This window comes from Lagopus leucura, unplaced genomic scaffold (assembly GCF_019238085.1).
Source record: "Lagopus leucura isolate 7727_CA_CO unplaced genomic scaffold, USGS_WTPT01 Super-Scaffold_73, whole genome shotgun sequence".
Taxonomy (NCBI): domain Eukaryota; kingdom Metazoa; phylum Chordata; class Aves; order Galliformes; family Phasianidae; genus Lagopus; species Lagopus leucura.
In genome coordinates this window covers 42,649,798-42,666,957 of record NW_024962252.1, presented here as the reverse complement: position 1 = coordinate 42,666,957, position 17,160 = coordinate 42,649,798, and the positions used below count along the sequence as shown (strand labels likewise).

The 17,160-nt window shown below is 39.1% G+C and overlaps 1 protein-coding gene across 1 annotated transcript; it reads left to right on the top strand.

Moving 5' to 3' along the window:
* Window positions 1–2,714: 2,714 nt before the first annotated feature.
* Window positions 2,715–16,710, top strand: SERINC1 (serine incorporator 1). Its single transcript, XM_042893310.1, has 10 exons — window positions 2,715–2,842; window positions 7,760–7,921; window positions 8,880–9,073; window positions 11,571–11,650; window positions 11,819–11,956; window positions 12,619–12,788; window positions 12,905–12,995; window positions 13,948–14,089; window positions 14,206–14,436; window positions 15,138–16,710. The coding sequence occupies exons 1-10, from the start codon at window positions 2,804–2,806 to the stop codon at window positions 15,274–15,276; spliced, it is 1,386 nt and encodes a 461-aa protein (XP_042749244.1). The 5' UTR covers window positions 2,715–2,803; the 3' UTR covers window positions 15,277–16,710.
* The last annotated feature ends 450 nt before the right edge of the window (window positions 16,711–17,160 follow it).

The following is a 17,160-nucleotide window of genomic DNA, read 5'->3' as shown; positions in this document are numbered from 1 at the left end:
AAAAAAAAACCTATTATAAAAAAGGCTTATTTGTATCTACAAAAAGGTTTATAAAAAGGCTTTTCTGCTGCAGGATGAAGTGTTTGTGGACATATACACTCCCTACAATGTAGCTTTAGACTCCACATAGCTGGTGTTTACTGAAGGAGTTGATGGAGACCATGGGATAGATTGGTGGTTTCTGGTTTGGAAAATTCCAAACTCATTTTCCAAAATGCACCTGATAGAAAGCTGTAAAAAAAAAAAAAAAAAAAAAAAAAAGAGAGAGAGAGAAAAGGGGGGGAAAAAAGTGACAAACCATTTGAGTCCTGTCTAAACATTTTCAGAGAGCTACTTAAATAATGGGGTGCTATGGTTCTTGTATCTATACAAGCTCGAGAAGTTCATAGGGAAACAGATCACACTGGAAAGCGATTTCTGAGAATGATGGATTCTATCCCACTTCAAATCAAATGAAGTGCAAATACTACAATAAAGAAATGACTAAAACACAGAAATGCTGCAAGAGAGCTTTGGCATATGGAATGATAGCAAATACTTAAACTCCAGCACAAAAGGAAGTACTTATCATCATTGCTGAAGGTAAAAAGAATTCTAGGTATTTCCATAGCAGCCATAAGAACAGCCAAAATAGAGCTGTTCAAATTCCTGAAGAACAATTTTGATAAATTACTAGTTTCTACACAACCAAGATTTCACAGTATGATTAATAGCTGCCAGACAAGCTGCATTTCACTTGAAGATAAATTCCAGAAGACAAATCCCTATAGCAGATTGTTTTCACACCATTTCTTGGAAAAAGTCTGTGATGAAGGAGGACTTGGTTCACTATGCACATAATGCTTCAATGTTTTTTCACAGTAGATACTACAAATAAGATAACAGAAATAATGAAGTAATCCGAGAACAATTATGTGATTTAATATTTTGAAATAAAAGACATAAGGTTGGTCTGTGTAGAAACTGGGCTGTCAGGGGTTTTTACAATGAGAAAGAATATGGACTGCAGGAATATGTTAGGAAGGAAGGGAGGAAGGGAGGAAGGAAAATAATAATAATGATGCTTTATTAGACTTACATGGCAAGGTTTTGGTAGCAGGGGACTGCAGGAGTGGCTTCTATGAGTAGAGCCTGGTGGCTGCCCCATGTCAGATCAGAGCGACTCCAGCCAGCTTCAAAAGGGAAGCACCACTGGCCATAGCGGAACCATGAGCAATGCTGGTTGTGGCAGAGATTAATAAAAGGCTGAAGCATCCCTCCTATGAGGAAAGTTTGATAGAGCTGGAGAAAACTGAGAGATGATCTTATTAATGTGTACAAATATGGTAATGGAGGGTATCAACAGGATGGAGCCAGGCTGTTTTCTGTGGTGCCTGTCAACAGGACAAGAGGCAACGAGCAGGAGGTCTGGGGGAGCTGCTGCTGATATGGCCCTGTGCTAGAGCAGATGTTGAAGGATGGTCCTCATGGTACAGAGCCATGTCGGAGTTGTACTTGGAGAGCCACAGCCCATGAGAATTCATGCGGGATTAGTTCAGGAAGGACAGAATCCTGTGGGAAGGGACCCCCTGCTAGAGCAGGGCAGAGATGAAGTGTTAGGGACTGACAACAGCCCCTGTTCCCAATTCCCCTATGCTGCTTGGGTAGAGGAAGTAGAAGAGAGATGTCTGGATATTAAAACACATTGGACAAATTAGATGGTCATATTTTTGCGGACGAAGTAACTAATATTTCCTATACTGTTAAAATTTACATTTTCTATTTCCTGATAGTCCCACTATTTTATAAATCATTTTTGTTTCTGAAGTTCTTATTAGTACTAGTGAAATTATGTAATACAGTCACTAATAAATTTAGTATGATGAAAATCTTACGGAGTCATGCAACATAGCCTACCTGGAAATATAATTCAGGTATGTGAGACACTGACTATGTATGCCCAGCTCTAACTCATTTAAATAATTAATAAATATGCTTGAAAACAACAAACCAAGCACTAGCAACTGCTACGTAGGGGGCTTAACTTACCAACTCTGGACTACATCTCTGCTTTCAAGTATACCCAGGTTTAGGTATGTATAGGGAAGGAAGGAAGAAAGAAGCAAAAGTTGAATGCATTTGAGGAAGTAACATAAAATGTGATGGTCACATGGTAAAGCTAACTGTCCTTGCCTGTGGATAAAGTCAGAGGTTGGCCTGTGGGGACACGACTAGCACTCACCCATGGCATGCACCACAGTTTAGCACATAACAGTGACTTTCACTGATCTTTGTACAGAGATCTGAGGCTTGTTGTGAGAGTGGCTTAAATTAGGTTTGCAACCGTGGAATTGCACTGCAGAGCAGAAACGTTACAACGAGTTGCAGCCTACCCGCTATCGCCACCCTGCTCAGTGGATGCATTTGAGATGTCACCCTGCATCCCTGCAGCCATTTCATTCCCAACACCAAGCACTCGCTAACCCTGGGTGAGGTGGCAGCGCAGGGCACTGCGGAGCCACAGCTGGGCTTCGGCAGGGCACACCCGGCCCCACCGCACTCAGGCTATCTCACCAACCCCAACGTCCGCTCCGCACAACGGCACGGCTCAACCCGCAGCACGGCTGGACAGCCGACAGCAAGGGTGAAAAACAGCCGCACGTGTCGCGCTCAACTTCCGCCACCGCCCCGCCTGCTGCCGCCCGCCGGAAGTGACGCTGCACGGCCTCCCGAGCTGCCGGAAGTGCTGCGGCGAAGAGTAAACAGCGCAGCTGGAAGTGCGCGTCCATCTTGGCGGAGCCGGAGTGCGAGTCCGCCGCCAGCCATGGGCGGCGTCCTGGGCCTCTGCTCCATGGCGAGCTGGGTAAGGTGGGCCAAGCGTCGGGGTGGCTTTCTCTTCCTGTCCTCTTATCCGTCTTTCTCTCCTGTTGCAGGCCCGCAGCGGCCCCCGCCTCCCGGAGCCTTTGTCTCCCAGGCGGGGCAGTGCCTCTCCGCGTCACCAGTCTTGGGAGGTTGTGACCTCTCTGCTGCCCACCGACCTTCTGTGGGCGGCCGCCGCCACTCGCCCCCCCCTGTCCTGGGCAGCTTTTCGCCCCCGACCCTGGGCCCCTTCTCGGGCTTCTCCGGGCTCCCCCGCCAAGATGCACGGGGCGTAGGGGAGCTTGGTACCCAGGCAGGCCGCATGCTCTCTGCTGGTTTCACAGCCCGTGTTGTGCAGAAGGCGTTATGGGTCTGCTAACAATCCTCCTGCCCACACCCCTCACCCCCGCACTCCTTGCCCTCTAAAGCAGTCAAAATCTCATTCAGTGTTGATGAAGTTTGCTCTGCTTTGGGAGAAAACAGAACTTGAGCGTTTCTCTACTCTTGGTGATTGTATTTAGCTTGTCTTTCTTACGGCTTTGTCTTGGGCAGCTCCGCCCTTTATAGCATCTTTGTCTTGTCAAGGCATCTTTGTCTTGTTGTTCAGCAGGCTGTGATGATGTCACTGCCGCGCTGAGTGTTGCTCAGTGCTTCTTCTAACTGCTTGGAAACAATAGTTGAGGGTGGGCTTAAAACTGTTAGCAGTGTAGGGAAACACAAAAGTCTGTAAAGATCCTTCACGACCATTTTCTTCCAACTTGAGGTATTGCTGTCTTGTCTTTAAGTGATCCATCTTTCTAAATCCAGGCTTTGTGCAAATGTTCACACTCATGTGTTATGAATCTGTACATTTGGGACAAAAATGTCAGTGGGATTGCGAAAATCTGAATTTTTCATACCAAGGAGACTCTACTTTCTTCAGAAAAATGAAGTTGTGCACATTTAAACAGAAACTCATACAGCTAACTTAATGGTCAAACAAAGCCTCATGTAGATTCAAGTTCCTATGTTTGTGCTATAGTTTATCAAAGCATATGAAGTTTTTTTTTTTTTTTTCTTTTTTCTGCTGGAGTGATGTGTAGAGTGGTGATAACTTAATTCCTTAATCTCCTGTCCAAATTCAGTTAAATGATCACAGAGACAGTAAATTAATGGGTATGAAATAAGCTGCTGTGCTGATATACATGTAAATAAGCTGCTGGAACACTGATAATATTTTGCTGAAGAGATGTTGCTAGTGTTCATTTTGCTTTAAGTAACATTTTAAACACCACTTAATGAATTAAGCCAGGTAGGTTTTAATTATTAGCTGAATATAGTTACTTTAACGTTTTTAATTGGTGTCAAATACTAAGCGATGCCATAACTGGTTTAATGAAAATATTTGAGTTAATACGTGTTGCATTTTCAAGTGAATAAACAGCCTTTCCTGGTAATTGGTGTGTGTAGTGTGTGAAGAATCCTGTGTATTTGTTATTGGTTCTGAATGTTAATTTCTGCTGAGAGAAATGTTTTCAAGATCATCTAATGGTCTTTTAAGTGCAATGACTTGCATAGTAATGGAATCTTGACTAAGTTAGATCTACTGTGGGCAGATCCCATCCTTTAAAGTGCCTGAAACAAATCCTTTTTTTTTTTCTTTTTTTTTTCCTGGTGGCTTTATAGTATTGATTTTCGTTACACAGTTAAAAACACAGTTAATCAGTGCTTAATTCTGTGCAGCACTTTGTACAGCTGGAGTCTGTATGTGTCCCCAGTCACTAAGAATGCTAACGTATAAAGAGTTCGTGGCTTTGAAAGAGGAGAGGGATATGGAAGGGGGTTTCAGAAGAGACAGATGTCATGGAGTTTGCTGGTGCAGAATGTGCCAGCCAGGATGGCTGCTCCTCTTCTGGCTGGGGAGACAATGCTGCTCATGCTGCTTTGCAGGGCCAGGTGTTGTGCTGTGCAAGCTCTTCTGAGTAACTGACTTGGGCATCTTTTATTTCTTTGGGATTGTTTTGCATGGTTACTTGTTCTGACTGCGTGGTGTGGTACTGTGGTGCTGTGCTGCATAGTCAGTCTTCAAAAGCAAGGATGAACTGGGAGTAAGAGAAGCCTTAAATACCACTGTCATCTCACCAAAAGGCTTCTGATCCCACTGGCCTAGAACCGTCAGTCAGTCCTGATGCTTTTTCTCTGTTGTGTCTAGTTTGTATTGCAGCACTTTCTGAAGTTGCACCTGTGAGTAAGCTGCACTTCACTTGAGAATATACTTTTAAGCTTTGTTCTGTGCAGTCGTATCTTGCTGTTTGTGCTGTGGTATTTTTTAGGAGGAGAGCTCTGAATATAGGAGGAAAGAAATCAGCAGAAACTGTCTTTTCAGCTGGTAAACTGAATTCTGTGGGCAGATTGCTTCTTGTTCCCTGTTCTGTTTGGAATCTACTACTTGTTAGGAATGTTTTTAATAACAGCACATACAATTCCAATAAAGTAATACGTATAATCTCCTCAGAAGAAAGAGAGTCTTGGACTGTAATCTGGCTTTCTGTAGAAGTAGGTGATGTGCATTAATAGTATCAGGAGATTTCTCTTGTTCAGAGATGTGCTTGATCATTACTGCTTGTGAGAATGAGTTGTTCAGGGGCAAGGTGTTTAAAAAGCTGATGTTGTTACTCAGACAGTTAAAGTCAAGTGGGCAATATTGTCTCAGTTGAAGCACGTTTTTACTAAGTGAGGTGGATGTAGTGATATTTCTTTCAGCTCCTGTAAGTCCATAGGAACATTAAGTTACATGCACTCTTGTGTGTTCCCTTTCTAACACTTGGGAGGAAGCTGCTTCATATACTTAGCATTTAATAAACAATTTAACAGTGATAATTTAGAGAAGTTTATGCCTGACAGTCCTTGCACCAAGTTTTCTGCAGCAACTGAACCTAAGCTTGTGTCCAGCTCTGGCAAATTCAAGCTTTTAGTCAAGAATATATTTAAAAAATATTAATACAGACAGAACTAGTTAAAGAAAATACACAATTAGCTGAAGAAAGTAATGTTTTGTGTAGAGAATAGGAATATTTTTCACTAGAGAGGTTATTTGTGGTGAGGAAATACCATATACGCAGTAGTACTCTATAAAGTCCTGATGAGCCCTAAGCAAATACTTGACATTTGTTTCCTGGCGACTTAGCATAGATACTCCTAATGTAGTTGCTTGCAGTCAGCATCTTCATTTACATTGTGTTGCAGTGATACTGTGTTGAAGAGGAGGAAGTCAGAGTGATATGCAGTCTTTTACATACTGGATTAGTTATGAGAATGGCCTACTTTTGCTTTTTATAACAAGGCAAAATTAATGATGTTTGTCAATTTAGAAACAATTCTGTAGCATAGTAGAGTGAATATTTTTGGCTCTTCCATCGTTGAACAAGAGCATGTGGAAAATGAATATAAGGGAATTATTTAGAAGACCCAAGATGTGGGTCTGGTTAAAACTGCCAGGACAGAAAATCAGAATCTTTTTCCCAAGGGACTGCCAGGAATTGTCTGGCTGCCTGCTGGTGTGCTGGCACCTTCCAGGAGGGCAGACCACTGGTGTTTTGTTTGCCATATGACTAAGCATTAAGAACTCTGACATATGCTCATCATCCTGGCTGACTGATGTGTACTGGTCATGTGCCTGTGTCTGGGTGTCCCTTGAGTGATAATTAATGCCTTTTTTTTTAAATTATTTTTTATTTTTTTTAAGCACAAGCAGAGGTGTGTTTTGCCACAGTTCAGTGCTTTTGTAAGAGGTTCTGTGCTCTGCTGTAGTATAGTCAGAGCAGGTCTTGTGTAATGAAGGCAACTGTAGCAGGGGACACGCTAGAATCTTACATTGGTAAATTTTATTGAACTGAATAATATGTGGTCTCCAAAACTTAGCTGTAACTACTACTGGGGTTTCCCATGCTTTTATTATTATTATTATTATTATTATTATTATTTTTACATAAAATGATCTGTTTGTAAATGGGGGAATGAACTGCAAAATATTTTAATCTTCCCTTTTCTGACTTGCATTTACTTGTGGACCCTCACCCTTCTTTTGCTTCCCAAACTGCCTCTCAACAAGTGGCTGAGCATTGCTAAGGAGTACAGGGTAGTTTTTTTTGTTTGTTTTTGTGAATCTGTGCCCTTCTTCCCGTAGTGCTTTGCTTAAGAACAAAACTTGCTGAATGCAAGTAATTTGTCTTTGATTCTTTGATAGTATTTACAACTATTGCACATTTCTTCCTGTTTCTGTTGTTGATATTTGGTGGAGCTGATAATGCATATTGTGTCTTTGTACTATTTGTGCTGTTACTAACTTTTGTTACATTGCAACTAACAGAATTACATGATACCCAGATGGGAATAGCTGCTAGAAATGCAATAAATAACAGCCTAAGCTTTAGGCTATTTTACCTGTTTTGTTGGGTTTCTTTTGGAGGGGGGAGGGGGGGGAGCTGAAATGATGTTATGGCCTCAGTAAGGATTGCAGCCCAACTGTAAATGCTGAAGGCATACCTGGATGGCACTTATGTTTACATTTTTTTTCTATGGGCTGTATGTTTTTTCTCTCTGCAGCTGTGCAAGGGAGGATGTTTTTGCTAGGCTAAAACCATCCCCAAATCTTAATTAGATGAAAAAAAAGGTAACACATTTCAAGAGGACAATTAAGCATGAATCCAGGCTGAATAGATAAATGATTATTTTTGGCATAAAGTAATTTCACTGTACAATTGTGCGTTAGGAAGCACCACCAGGACTTGTTTGGAGGCTCTGTAACATGTTGCATCTACTTAGCCTGCATTAATATCGAGTGATTTTCCATCATAACTTCTGATAATCTGCACAGCCTGACTGAAAGCTAGGAGTGCAAAGCTCTTTAAAGAGTTTGTTTTACCTTTCTTATCTCCATCAGATACCATGTTTGTGTGGAAGTGCCCCCTGCCTGCTCTGCAGGTGCTGCCCCAGTGGAAACAACTCCACCATCACTAGGCTGATCTATGCCTTCTTCTTGCTTCTCGGCGTGAGCGTGGCCTGTGTGATGTTAATTCCAGGAATGGAAGAGCAGCTGAAGAAGGTCAGGTTACTTCTTTACTGACATGTTTGGTAGAACAAATGTCAGAAAGTAATTGTATATGATATCCTCAGAGCGTCGATTTTGCTTAGAAATGTATCATTGTTTTGCCACGTGTACTTAACACTCACTACTAATTTGATTACAGGTCAAGTAAACAAAGGACTTGTGAAAGAACCATTGAGTACATAAATAGCACTGTTTAGAAGGAAAGTTGCACTTTAATTGCTTGGATAAGAAAAGTCTTAAACAGGAAATTATAACTTATATTTGTAGTGATTTTTTTGTTTGTTTGTTTTTTGCATATTACCAAGGTATTTGTAGTTCTTAATTGATTTTGATTGCTGCTAATAAGGATATTAATGAGAAATGAACACAGTCAAAGATTTCTAGTTTGTGTTGCTCTAGCTAAAATTTTATTTTAACTGCAAATGTACAGCAGGAATATTTTTTACAAAGGGTAGTAAGAAGTTCTTAGGGGTTTTTACAGTCTTACTTCTATGAAGATAGTGCATGAACTTAATGGAAGGATAATTTCAATTTTGAATTACTGGGGAGTTGATAGCTTTTGCTGAACTTCGATTGCACGCTGCGGTTCTGTTAGTCTTCATTTTATTGTTTTATTCTTTTCATTTTTTGTGGTAAATAGTAATTTCTGCTGGACATGCTTTTCATTTTCTACCCCTTGTCCCCAGATGTTGTCTGTAGATGTTCATTTCAAAATATTTCATTTCATTCATGTTATTTCATTCCCCTTGAATGTATTTAATATCCTGGTTTCAGCTTTAACCATACAGCTGTACAGCCCTGCAGTATCTTATTTTCTTAGCTAAGTTTGTAGTTCTTAATACACTATTCATTAATATTGTTAGATTATGCAACTTGCTACCACCTATTTACTCACAGGGGGCTTTTAAAGGGGGCTTTTAAAGGTCACTGAACTATCTTGTATCTGTCACAGATTCCTGGATTTTGCGACGGAGGGATGGGAACAACTATTCCTGGTGTTCATGGCCATGTGAATTGCGACGTGTTAGTTGGTTACAAAGCAGTGTACCGTGTGTGCTTTGGTATGGCAATGTTCTTTCTTCTCTTCTCCTTGTTGATGATCAAAGTGAAGAGCAGCAATGATCCAAGAGCAGCGGTGCACAATGGGTAAGATACAGAAATGAGAACTGAGATGGGCACTTGACTGTGGACTTCATGGGAAGTTTATTGTGAGATGTAGCTACTGTGGAAATGTAGCCTGCAGCCAAGCATGCTGGTCGAATGTACTGATCCACCAGCAAAAGAATTTCTTAGTAGTTAAAGGAGTGTTATTGCAGAAGAGGGCATCCAAAGTTAGTAGAGTTCTCAGAGCAGATTAATTTTTGTGAAAGAAGAAGATGCACGTAGCTGTCAGTTTTTAGAGCTCTAGCTATGAGACTGGGTAATCTGTTTATACATTTCCCAAGAGTAGAGATTCTTCTTTTGTCCACAGAAGATGAAATTCAAGAATGAATAATGGTACCATTCTAGTACTGGGATGTTTTTCATATATAGAAAGATTTTAAAGCCTCATCTGTTCTCTAGGAATTAAGTGGAAACTTTGATGTCTGTTGTTGACTTTAAATATAGTTGTTATAGATGTGTAAGAACGTTTGCCTCCCTGCTATCTTCTCTTCTGATCAGGCTGAGGATAGTACTGGAATTTTAGCTTGCAAATGGTCTCAAGCAGTTCTTTTTTTTTTTTTCCATGTTAGGTATAACTTTAATGTAACTTTTTAAATTTGTAGATGAAAAGAAAATGATACTGAGAAGAATATGGCTGTAGTTCTTTATTCAGGTGTAAAGAAAAGTCTGCATATAGTGTAGTTAAGAATGCATTAGAAGCAATGACTCAGTTCAGTCTTTCTCCCCCTTGGTTTGCTTACAAGTGTCCTCTACATCTTCCAGTATTCACAGAAAACTCTGTTAAAACATACTTTTAAAAAGCAAATGAAAGTAGATCAGCTACACTGTGAATGCTTTGAGGGATTTTGTTTTGTTGTAATGAAAGACAGTATATGTGGCGTAGTGGTCTTCAGTAGGAAGATTCTTCTTAGCTGTTTGGTGTCTTGGAAGACACCAAATGCCAGATATGCCTGTCTGGGATTGCAGTATCTGATAGAAGTTTTTGGTACTACTTATACAACCCACAGAAGCTTATTGTTCTGTGCCAATGTAGTGTCAGCACTAGAATAAAAGACAAAATTATGTTCTTTAACTGTTACTGGTAAAATATGTGATGATGCCACTGCCAACACTTCTATAACAGGTAGCTGCTTCAATAATACACCTTACAGATAGCTTTATGTAACTTTGGGTTTTGATTTTTTTTTAAGTTGTATTCATGTTCAGTAATACTTTGCAGTGTAATCTTTCTGTTAGTGATTTGCAATATTTCAGAATATTACCTTTTCCCACATCTATGTACTCACTTTTTCACGCTTGCTTACAAGTCAAACCTAGTAGAGAGGATCTAGTGCCAGCGTTCATTTTCTTTGCTTTTCTAACAGCAGTCAAAATGGCTTGCCATTTTCTTGCCAGGAAAGCAACAAACACGGTTATAATGTATTCAGAGGATTGTTACTCACTCGCACAGAATAGCAACTGTAGGTGTTTTTTAAGAGAAGTATTATTTTTAGCTGTCATACAAACTGTGTGTGGATGAAGTGTCAAGAGCCCTTAAAAATGCATGGAATTAGAAGGGAACTTCATGCAAAATTGAAACTGTTTTTGTAATGACATTTAAATGTCCATGTGAATTTAAAAACTACTTTAAGTGGGTTATGCATTTTACAATAAATTTTCAGAGTTAGTTCAGCTTTCATACATACTTTTTTAAATATCCCAGTGAATTCATGTTTTCCCATATTCTGCACTTCTTCCATCTTTCTTAGCTTCTCTCTGCCCAGCTGAACTTCTCTGAGTGCTCATCCGAAGAAATTTAATCTCACCTTTTGCTTGTTATGATCAAGTAGTGGTGACTGAAGTTTAAGAAAAGATAGGAAGGGATGGAAAATGTGAAGACCATGCAGCTGTTTAAAATGTGGGAGTGTGGTACATGTCTTTGTGCTATATTCAGTTCTGAAGTACTGTAGATGCTATCATGCCTATATTTGGAGCTCCATGCCATTCTGATAAGGAAAAAAAGTCTGCATCTTATGTTTGGTGTGATTTTTTTTTTTTTTTTTTTTTTTTAAGTTCACTACAGGATGTTAAAGGTGTGATGGAAAATATTTCCCTGTCTCCTTTCTGTGACATCTGATCTGTTCTGCTCATCCTTGAGCATGTATCTCACAGTTACATTCCATCCTGGCTTCATACATCAGGGAGATATCTATGGGAAAATTAGTGTTGAACTCTGTGAATCTAGCATGGTTTAGCATCATTTACTGGAGGAAATGACAATCTTGGGTAGATAGAATAAGAATTTTATCTTCTAAAGAAATAATGAATGAATGAATATATATATTTATATTTATATATTTTTAAACCAACACAACAAAACAGCCACCGAACCCTCTGAGAATGTGTGTTTTGTGTTGCTTTGAGGTCTTCTGAAGCAGATAGGACTGCAGTAGTTGCCAGACTTTTTCTTACCCTTTTTTTTTCCCCTTTAATTCTTTAGATTCTGGTTCTTTAAATTTGCAACAGCACTTGCAATTAGCGTTGGAGCTTTCTTCATTCCAGAGGGACCTTTTACTACTGGTAAGAGAACGTTGTCTTCTATTGGATTATGATGCAGTGGTAGTGGTTTTAAAACTAATTTAAATGTGTACTGAGAGCTTACAGTTTTTGTGGGTGCATAACCTTTATGTTTTAAGACGAGGTGGTAAATTATCAGTGGCCCTGAACTGCTTTTATTTTTCTTTATAGTGTGGTTTTATGTAGGTATGTCTGGAGCATTCTGCTTTATTCTAATTCAGCTGGTCTTGCTAATTGACTTTGCTCACTCCTGGAATGAGTCTTGGGTTGAAAAAATGGAGGAAGGAAACTCAAGATGCTGGTATGCAGGTATTGTATTGCAACAAGAACTTTTACATTTCATTGTATATTATGTTGGATACATTATTCACCTGAGTAATGTATTTCAACCAGAAAGCACAAGAGCTACTTTGTGTATTATGTATCATTTTGTTGTAGTGTGATTCTACTCGGTTGTCACAGTGTTCTTCTGATACTGAGTTAAAAATGGAGTATGGGGACTCTGAGCAGGAGAAGAGGGAACTGCTGCTGAGTGATGATATCTGCTCCCTAGGCACAGGAAGTCAGTATACCGTATCAGAGAAGAGGCAGTTATAGGTTATGCTCTTAGGTTTTTGTTTTTTTTTGGTTTTTTTTTTTTTCCATCCACAAGCACAGGTTTTGTTACACCTTAGCACTGATTAAAAATAAACTGATTTCATACTGAGTACAAGTTCAGTGAGCTTTTCCTTATGCCTGCCTAGTGGTCATTCTTTTAGGGTATAGGGACTGTTTCATCCTGAAACTACCATGCTGCCCTCTCACTCCCTCTCCTCAAAAGAAGCCGGGGGGACAAAGCATGACAGAAAAGGTCTCAAAGTAATTTTGAGATTTTGTTTATAATAATCAAGTTTTGGATAATTTACAAGATTATTTCAGTTTTAATATGCTGTATTACTAAGCACTTAAACTCTGTTTCTCTTTCTTCACAGCTCTGCTGTCAGCTACAGCTGTCAATTACCTTCTGTCTCTAGTAGCTATTGTCTTGTTTTACGTTTATTACACTCATCCAGAAGGTTGTTCTGAAAACAAGACATTCATCAGTGTTAATATGCTGCTGTGTATCGGTGCCTCTGTAATGTCTATTCTGCCAAGGATTCAGGTATAGTTTTGTTATTTTCTTAGTTTTCTGTTTTTTTCATTATCAGAAACCCATGATATAATCACGCTTGAGACTTTTGAGTTGCCTAACTGCTGTTTCATGGCTACTTCATGCAGGAATCTCAGCCAAGATCTGGTTTGCTGCAGTCTTCTGTGATTACCATCTACACGATGTATTTGACTTGGTCAGCTATGACCAATGAACCAGGTAACTGTAGCAGCAGTGTGTGGCTTTTTAGGTGAAAGGTTCAGCTATAAATTCTATCTTCACCTATTTGCAAAGCAGCACTGGAATGAGGTACTGTAATGTGTGCAGCCACAAGTTTCTCCCACGGCTCTGATTTCCTGCAATAACACTAAAGAAATTGTTCTTTGAAAGATATCTCCATGCCAGGTTTGAAGTTTCGTGGTTGGTATTGAAATGTTATTGATGATATTTTTCCTAATGGAGGAATTATTTCAATGTAGTAATGTAACACTTCTTGCCTGAAAACAACCAGATGTCTTTTTTTTAAAAAAAAAAAAAGTTCATCAATTTCATTGATGAAAATAAACTGCCAAATGTTGATTTCAGTGCTTTAAATTGTCTTTGGCATGGAAGTAGCCTTTAATCTTAATTGTAGGCAATCTTCTGTGCTCCTGTGTAAAGGCAGAGATCTGAGTAAACGTAACTACTAAAGTAATTATGGAAAAGTAGTCTGCTTTCTGCTGTTACATCTATGTGTTGTGTGTGGATGCTGAAGTTGGGAACTGTTGGTATAAGAAACTAATTTTATAGCATTCTTTTTAACTCTGAGATGACTGATACCTATCTGTATACAATATGGTTGGCATACTTGGTTTCTAGCAGTAGAATTAATTTGATTTAATATGCAGGAAACTTTTACTTTGTTGCTTCTGGTTGTATGAGATGGCATAAGTAAAGCACTTGATAGGTATCTCAGGGCAGGTAAAGGATTTGAAATCCTTTATAAGTTATATAAGATTTTGTACTGTCATTGGCCTGTTATAGAGACTCTGTAGACTAAAATTCAAGTTTTTATGCTTCAAAACTTTAATGGTCACGATGTTTTTTGCTCTTACTCAATGTTCTGCATGGAAATGCACTTTTAAGTACTTGTTCAGTTTTTATGTCAGTTTTAATGTAATTTCCCTCACAGATAGGCGCTGTAACCCAAGTTTGCTGAGCATCATTGGTTATAATACCACCACCATTCCAACCCAAGGTCAAGTAGTGCAGTGGTGGGATGCGCAAGGAATTGTAGGACTGATTTTGTTTTTGCTGTGTGTTCTCTACTCAAGGTAAGATTGCTTTGAAAAAATATATATATCCCATTGACTTGTATTACTTCTGATTGTCAGCTGATAAATTATATTCATTTGGGTAATGATACTGCATCCTTCCCTGTCAAATACAGCATCCGAACATCCAATAACAGCCAAGTTAACAAGCTGATGCTGACCAGTGATGAATCAACTCTGATAGAGGATGGAATGCCCAGGAACGACGGCTCCCTTGATGATGGAGATGATGTTCACCGTGCCATAGATAACGAAAGGGATGGAGTTACTTACAGCTATTCCTTCTTCCATTTTATGCTTTTCCTGGCATCGCTGTATATCATGATGACACTTACCAACTGGTACAGGTATCCGCATTTCATAGTACAGTACGCCAACAGTCTGCGTGCAAGATGTGCATTTAGCTGGTCAGACAGGCACAGCTAATGTACTAGAAGGAATGTGGCTCTGAATGGGGCTTCCCTTGAGAAGTGTAGTGTTTGTCCCGTGTGAATGAATTGTAGTTGTATAACATTTACAAATGTAATGTTAACAGCTTAAGCAGATACTAGTCAGAATTTAAAACAAATTAAAGATCTTTAATAATTTGTTGATGAACTGCTTGTATGAAAATAACAAAACTAGAAAGGTGTTTTCTTCTAAAATAACTTCCAATGGATTGTCTTGTTCTTGGTTTGATTCATGGCTCTGCTTAAATGAATGTGATATCAAGATTAATTCTCCTAGGGTGTGTCTTTTCACAAGGTAAAATGAATTACCAGTAGCATAAATGCTATCCAAGTCAAGCAGATATTTTTAGTAGTTATTTCTGCTCTTGACAGATTCTCTTACTCAGTACTTTTTGGGCTACTGTTGTTTTCCACAATTTGCAAATGGTATTTTCATACAGATTGGTGTGGGCTAATTGGAGGAAGTAAAGAGGAGGCATCCTTTGAGGTGTTAAGCTGACATTAAAATAATTGACTGTGCAAATGTTGAATAGTAGCTTACTACATGGTCGCCATATTACAACAAAAATTGCAAATCATCTTTTTAATTCTTTCAACAGTCCGGATGCCACTTATGAGACAATGACCAGCAAATGGCCGTCTGTGTGGGTGAAGATATCTTCCAGCTGGATTGGCATTGTGTTGTATGTGTGGACTCTGGTTGCTCCGCTGGTTCTTACAAATCGTGACTTTGACTAAGGGAGCTGTACTGCTCTCCAGGGAAGATGGTGTTAGGTTCACCACGTTTTTTGAAACAAACAGTATTCAGGATTATAGTGTAGTTGTAAATATGTGTGCGTGTGCTATCTGTGTAGCATATACCCTGCTTTACTCTGCATGATCACCTTGAATCATGTCTTTTTGTCACTTCACTAAATGGCTCTTTCTGGCTGAGCTCAGTGAGAATTGCTACGATGATCGTTTTCATAGGATTATTCCTAGATCTAGTGCTTTGGGAGCATTAGAAGATCAAGGCCTTTTGGAAGTATGTCTTTCTTCCCACCCTCAATTGTACTAAATAGTTCTCTGGGGGAAATGAAGTGCAAATGTTAATTAATGTAACAAAATAGTATTATATCAGGCTTTGCAAGGGAAGGAGGGGCTGCCTTTGATAATCCATGTTGCCTTGATTCCAAAGTAATCTTGAGTTAGCATTGTTAGATGCAAAATTGTATGTTAGTATTTACAGGGCGTTGCATCATTTTGGCACTAGAAGCCTGGCCTTGTACTAAGGGCAGCACAGTACCTTTAGCACAAATGTTAAATGGGGAAACTTGCACCTGAAATTGTGGAGAGGCTGACATCTTCCTGTGTGTCTGATGTCGTCCCATTGCAGACAGAACTGGGGGAAAAAAATATTCTGGTAGCAGATGCTCAGAAGCATGTTTTTAAGACACCTGTTTACAATATGCATCTATTTTTTATTTTATTATTTTTTTTTTAAAGGTAGTTTAAGTGGAATAGCTCTGTTTTAATTTATTGCTGGTTTTGTGCCACTTTCTTGGCTAAGTTACAAGCACAAGTAAGGAGCTGAGTGGTTGAACACCGTTAACATGTCAGAGGAATTTTTGTGGCATAATGATTCAAATAGAAGCAGCAGCAGCACTGAATGCAGTAATTAGGGGAGGCTTGCATTAACAAAAAATCTTTAAGATACTCGAGGCTCTACATTTTGATTTGGGTACTTTGCTGTCCATTACCAGAGATAAAGTTCAGCCTAGAAAGTAGTTTTAGACAAAAGGTAAAGCATTAGATCTGTTTGATTAAAATACTGTATAGTTTTGTGCAGTTATGAAAAATTAAATGCTTTTGTGCTTGCTGCTTTGTAATTGAAGTATGTAAGCTGCATTATTTATATTTTTCCTTTACTTGCTATGACCTGAGACTTGAGCTGTCTGCTCGGGAGGTACCCTAGAGCACTTAGATGATGTCATGATTATCTGTTACTGTGATGTTTATACTGTTACTTCTTGTTGCTAATTCTTTTCTAAGCTTTTATTGTAACATACTGACATTTAGCGCGGAAGTATGACATGTCACTCAATCATGAAATGGTAATGAAAGGATTAGTAAAGGCTTGCAGTAATTTGAAATATGTTGTTACCTTAAATAAATTTGGATGAAACTGTGTAATTACTTTTGCTGTCTCATACTGCTTCTGAACATGGGGCTAGAATATGGTTCTTACAGTGTTTGAATCTTACATTCTCTGGACGCTTTCAAGTTACTTGGGAGTTGAAAAGTGAAAACTGACAATGCTGCAACATATACACTGTGTCAGCTCAGACTCTTAGTATCACATGTAAGCCTGGGTGAAGTTTTTCAAACTGTCTCTGCACCCTTTTCACCCATGTTATTCAAAACACCAAAATGCTTTATACTTGTAACTGCATTCCTATTTAATTCCTTATTCCAGAGCATAATTTGAGCTGCATTGTATTATTATTTTTTTTTTTAATGCTTAGGTGAAATACCTTAATGCTTGTTTTAATACAGTAGTTCCTGATATTAAAATTAACTGGTATTTCACTGTAGTGCCTGTAACCTGTAACTAACTGGTCCTTCATGGAAAAAGGAAGGTGA

Coding starts and splice junctions, on each gene's coding strand:
- SERINC1 (XM_042893310.1), top strand. CDS start 2,804: ATGGGCGGCGTCCTGGGCCTCTGCTCCATGGCGAGCTGG. Junction 12,996..13,947: donor AGCTATGACCAATGAACCAG/GTAACTGTAGCA, acceptor TTTCCCTCACAG/ATAGGCGCTGTAACCCAAGT. Junction 14,090..14,205: donor CTGTGTGTTCTCTACTCAAG/GTAAGATTGCTT, acceptor TGTCAAATACAG/CATCCGAACATCCAATAACA.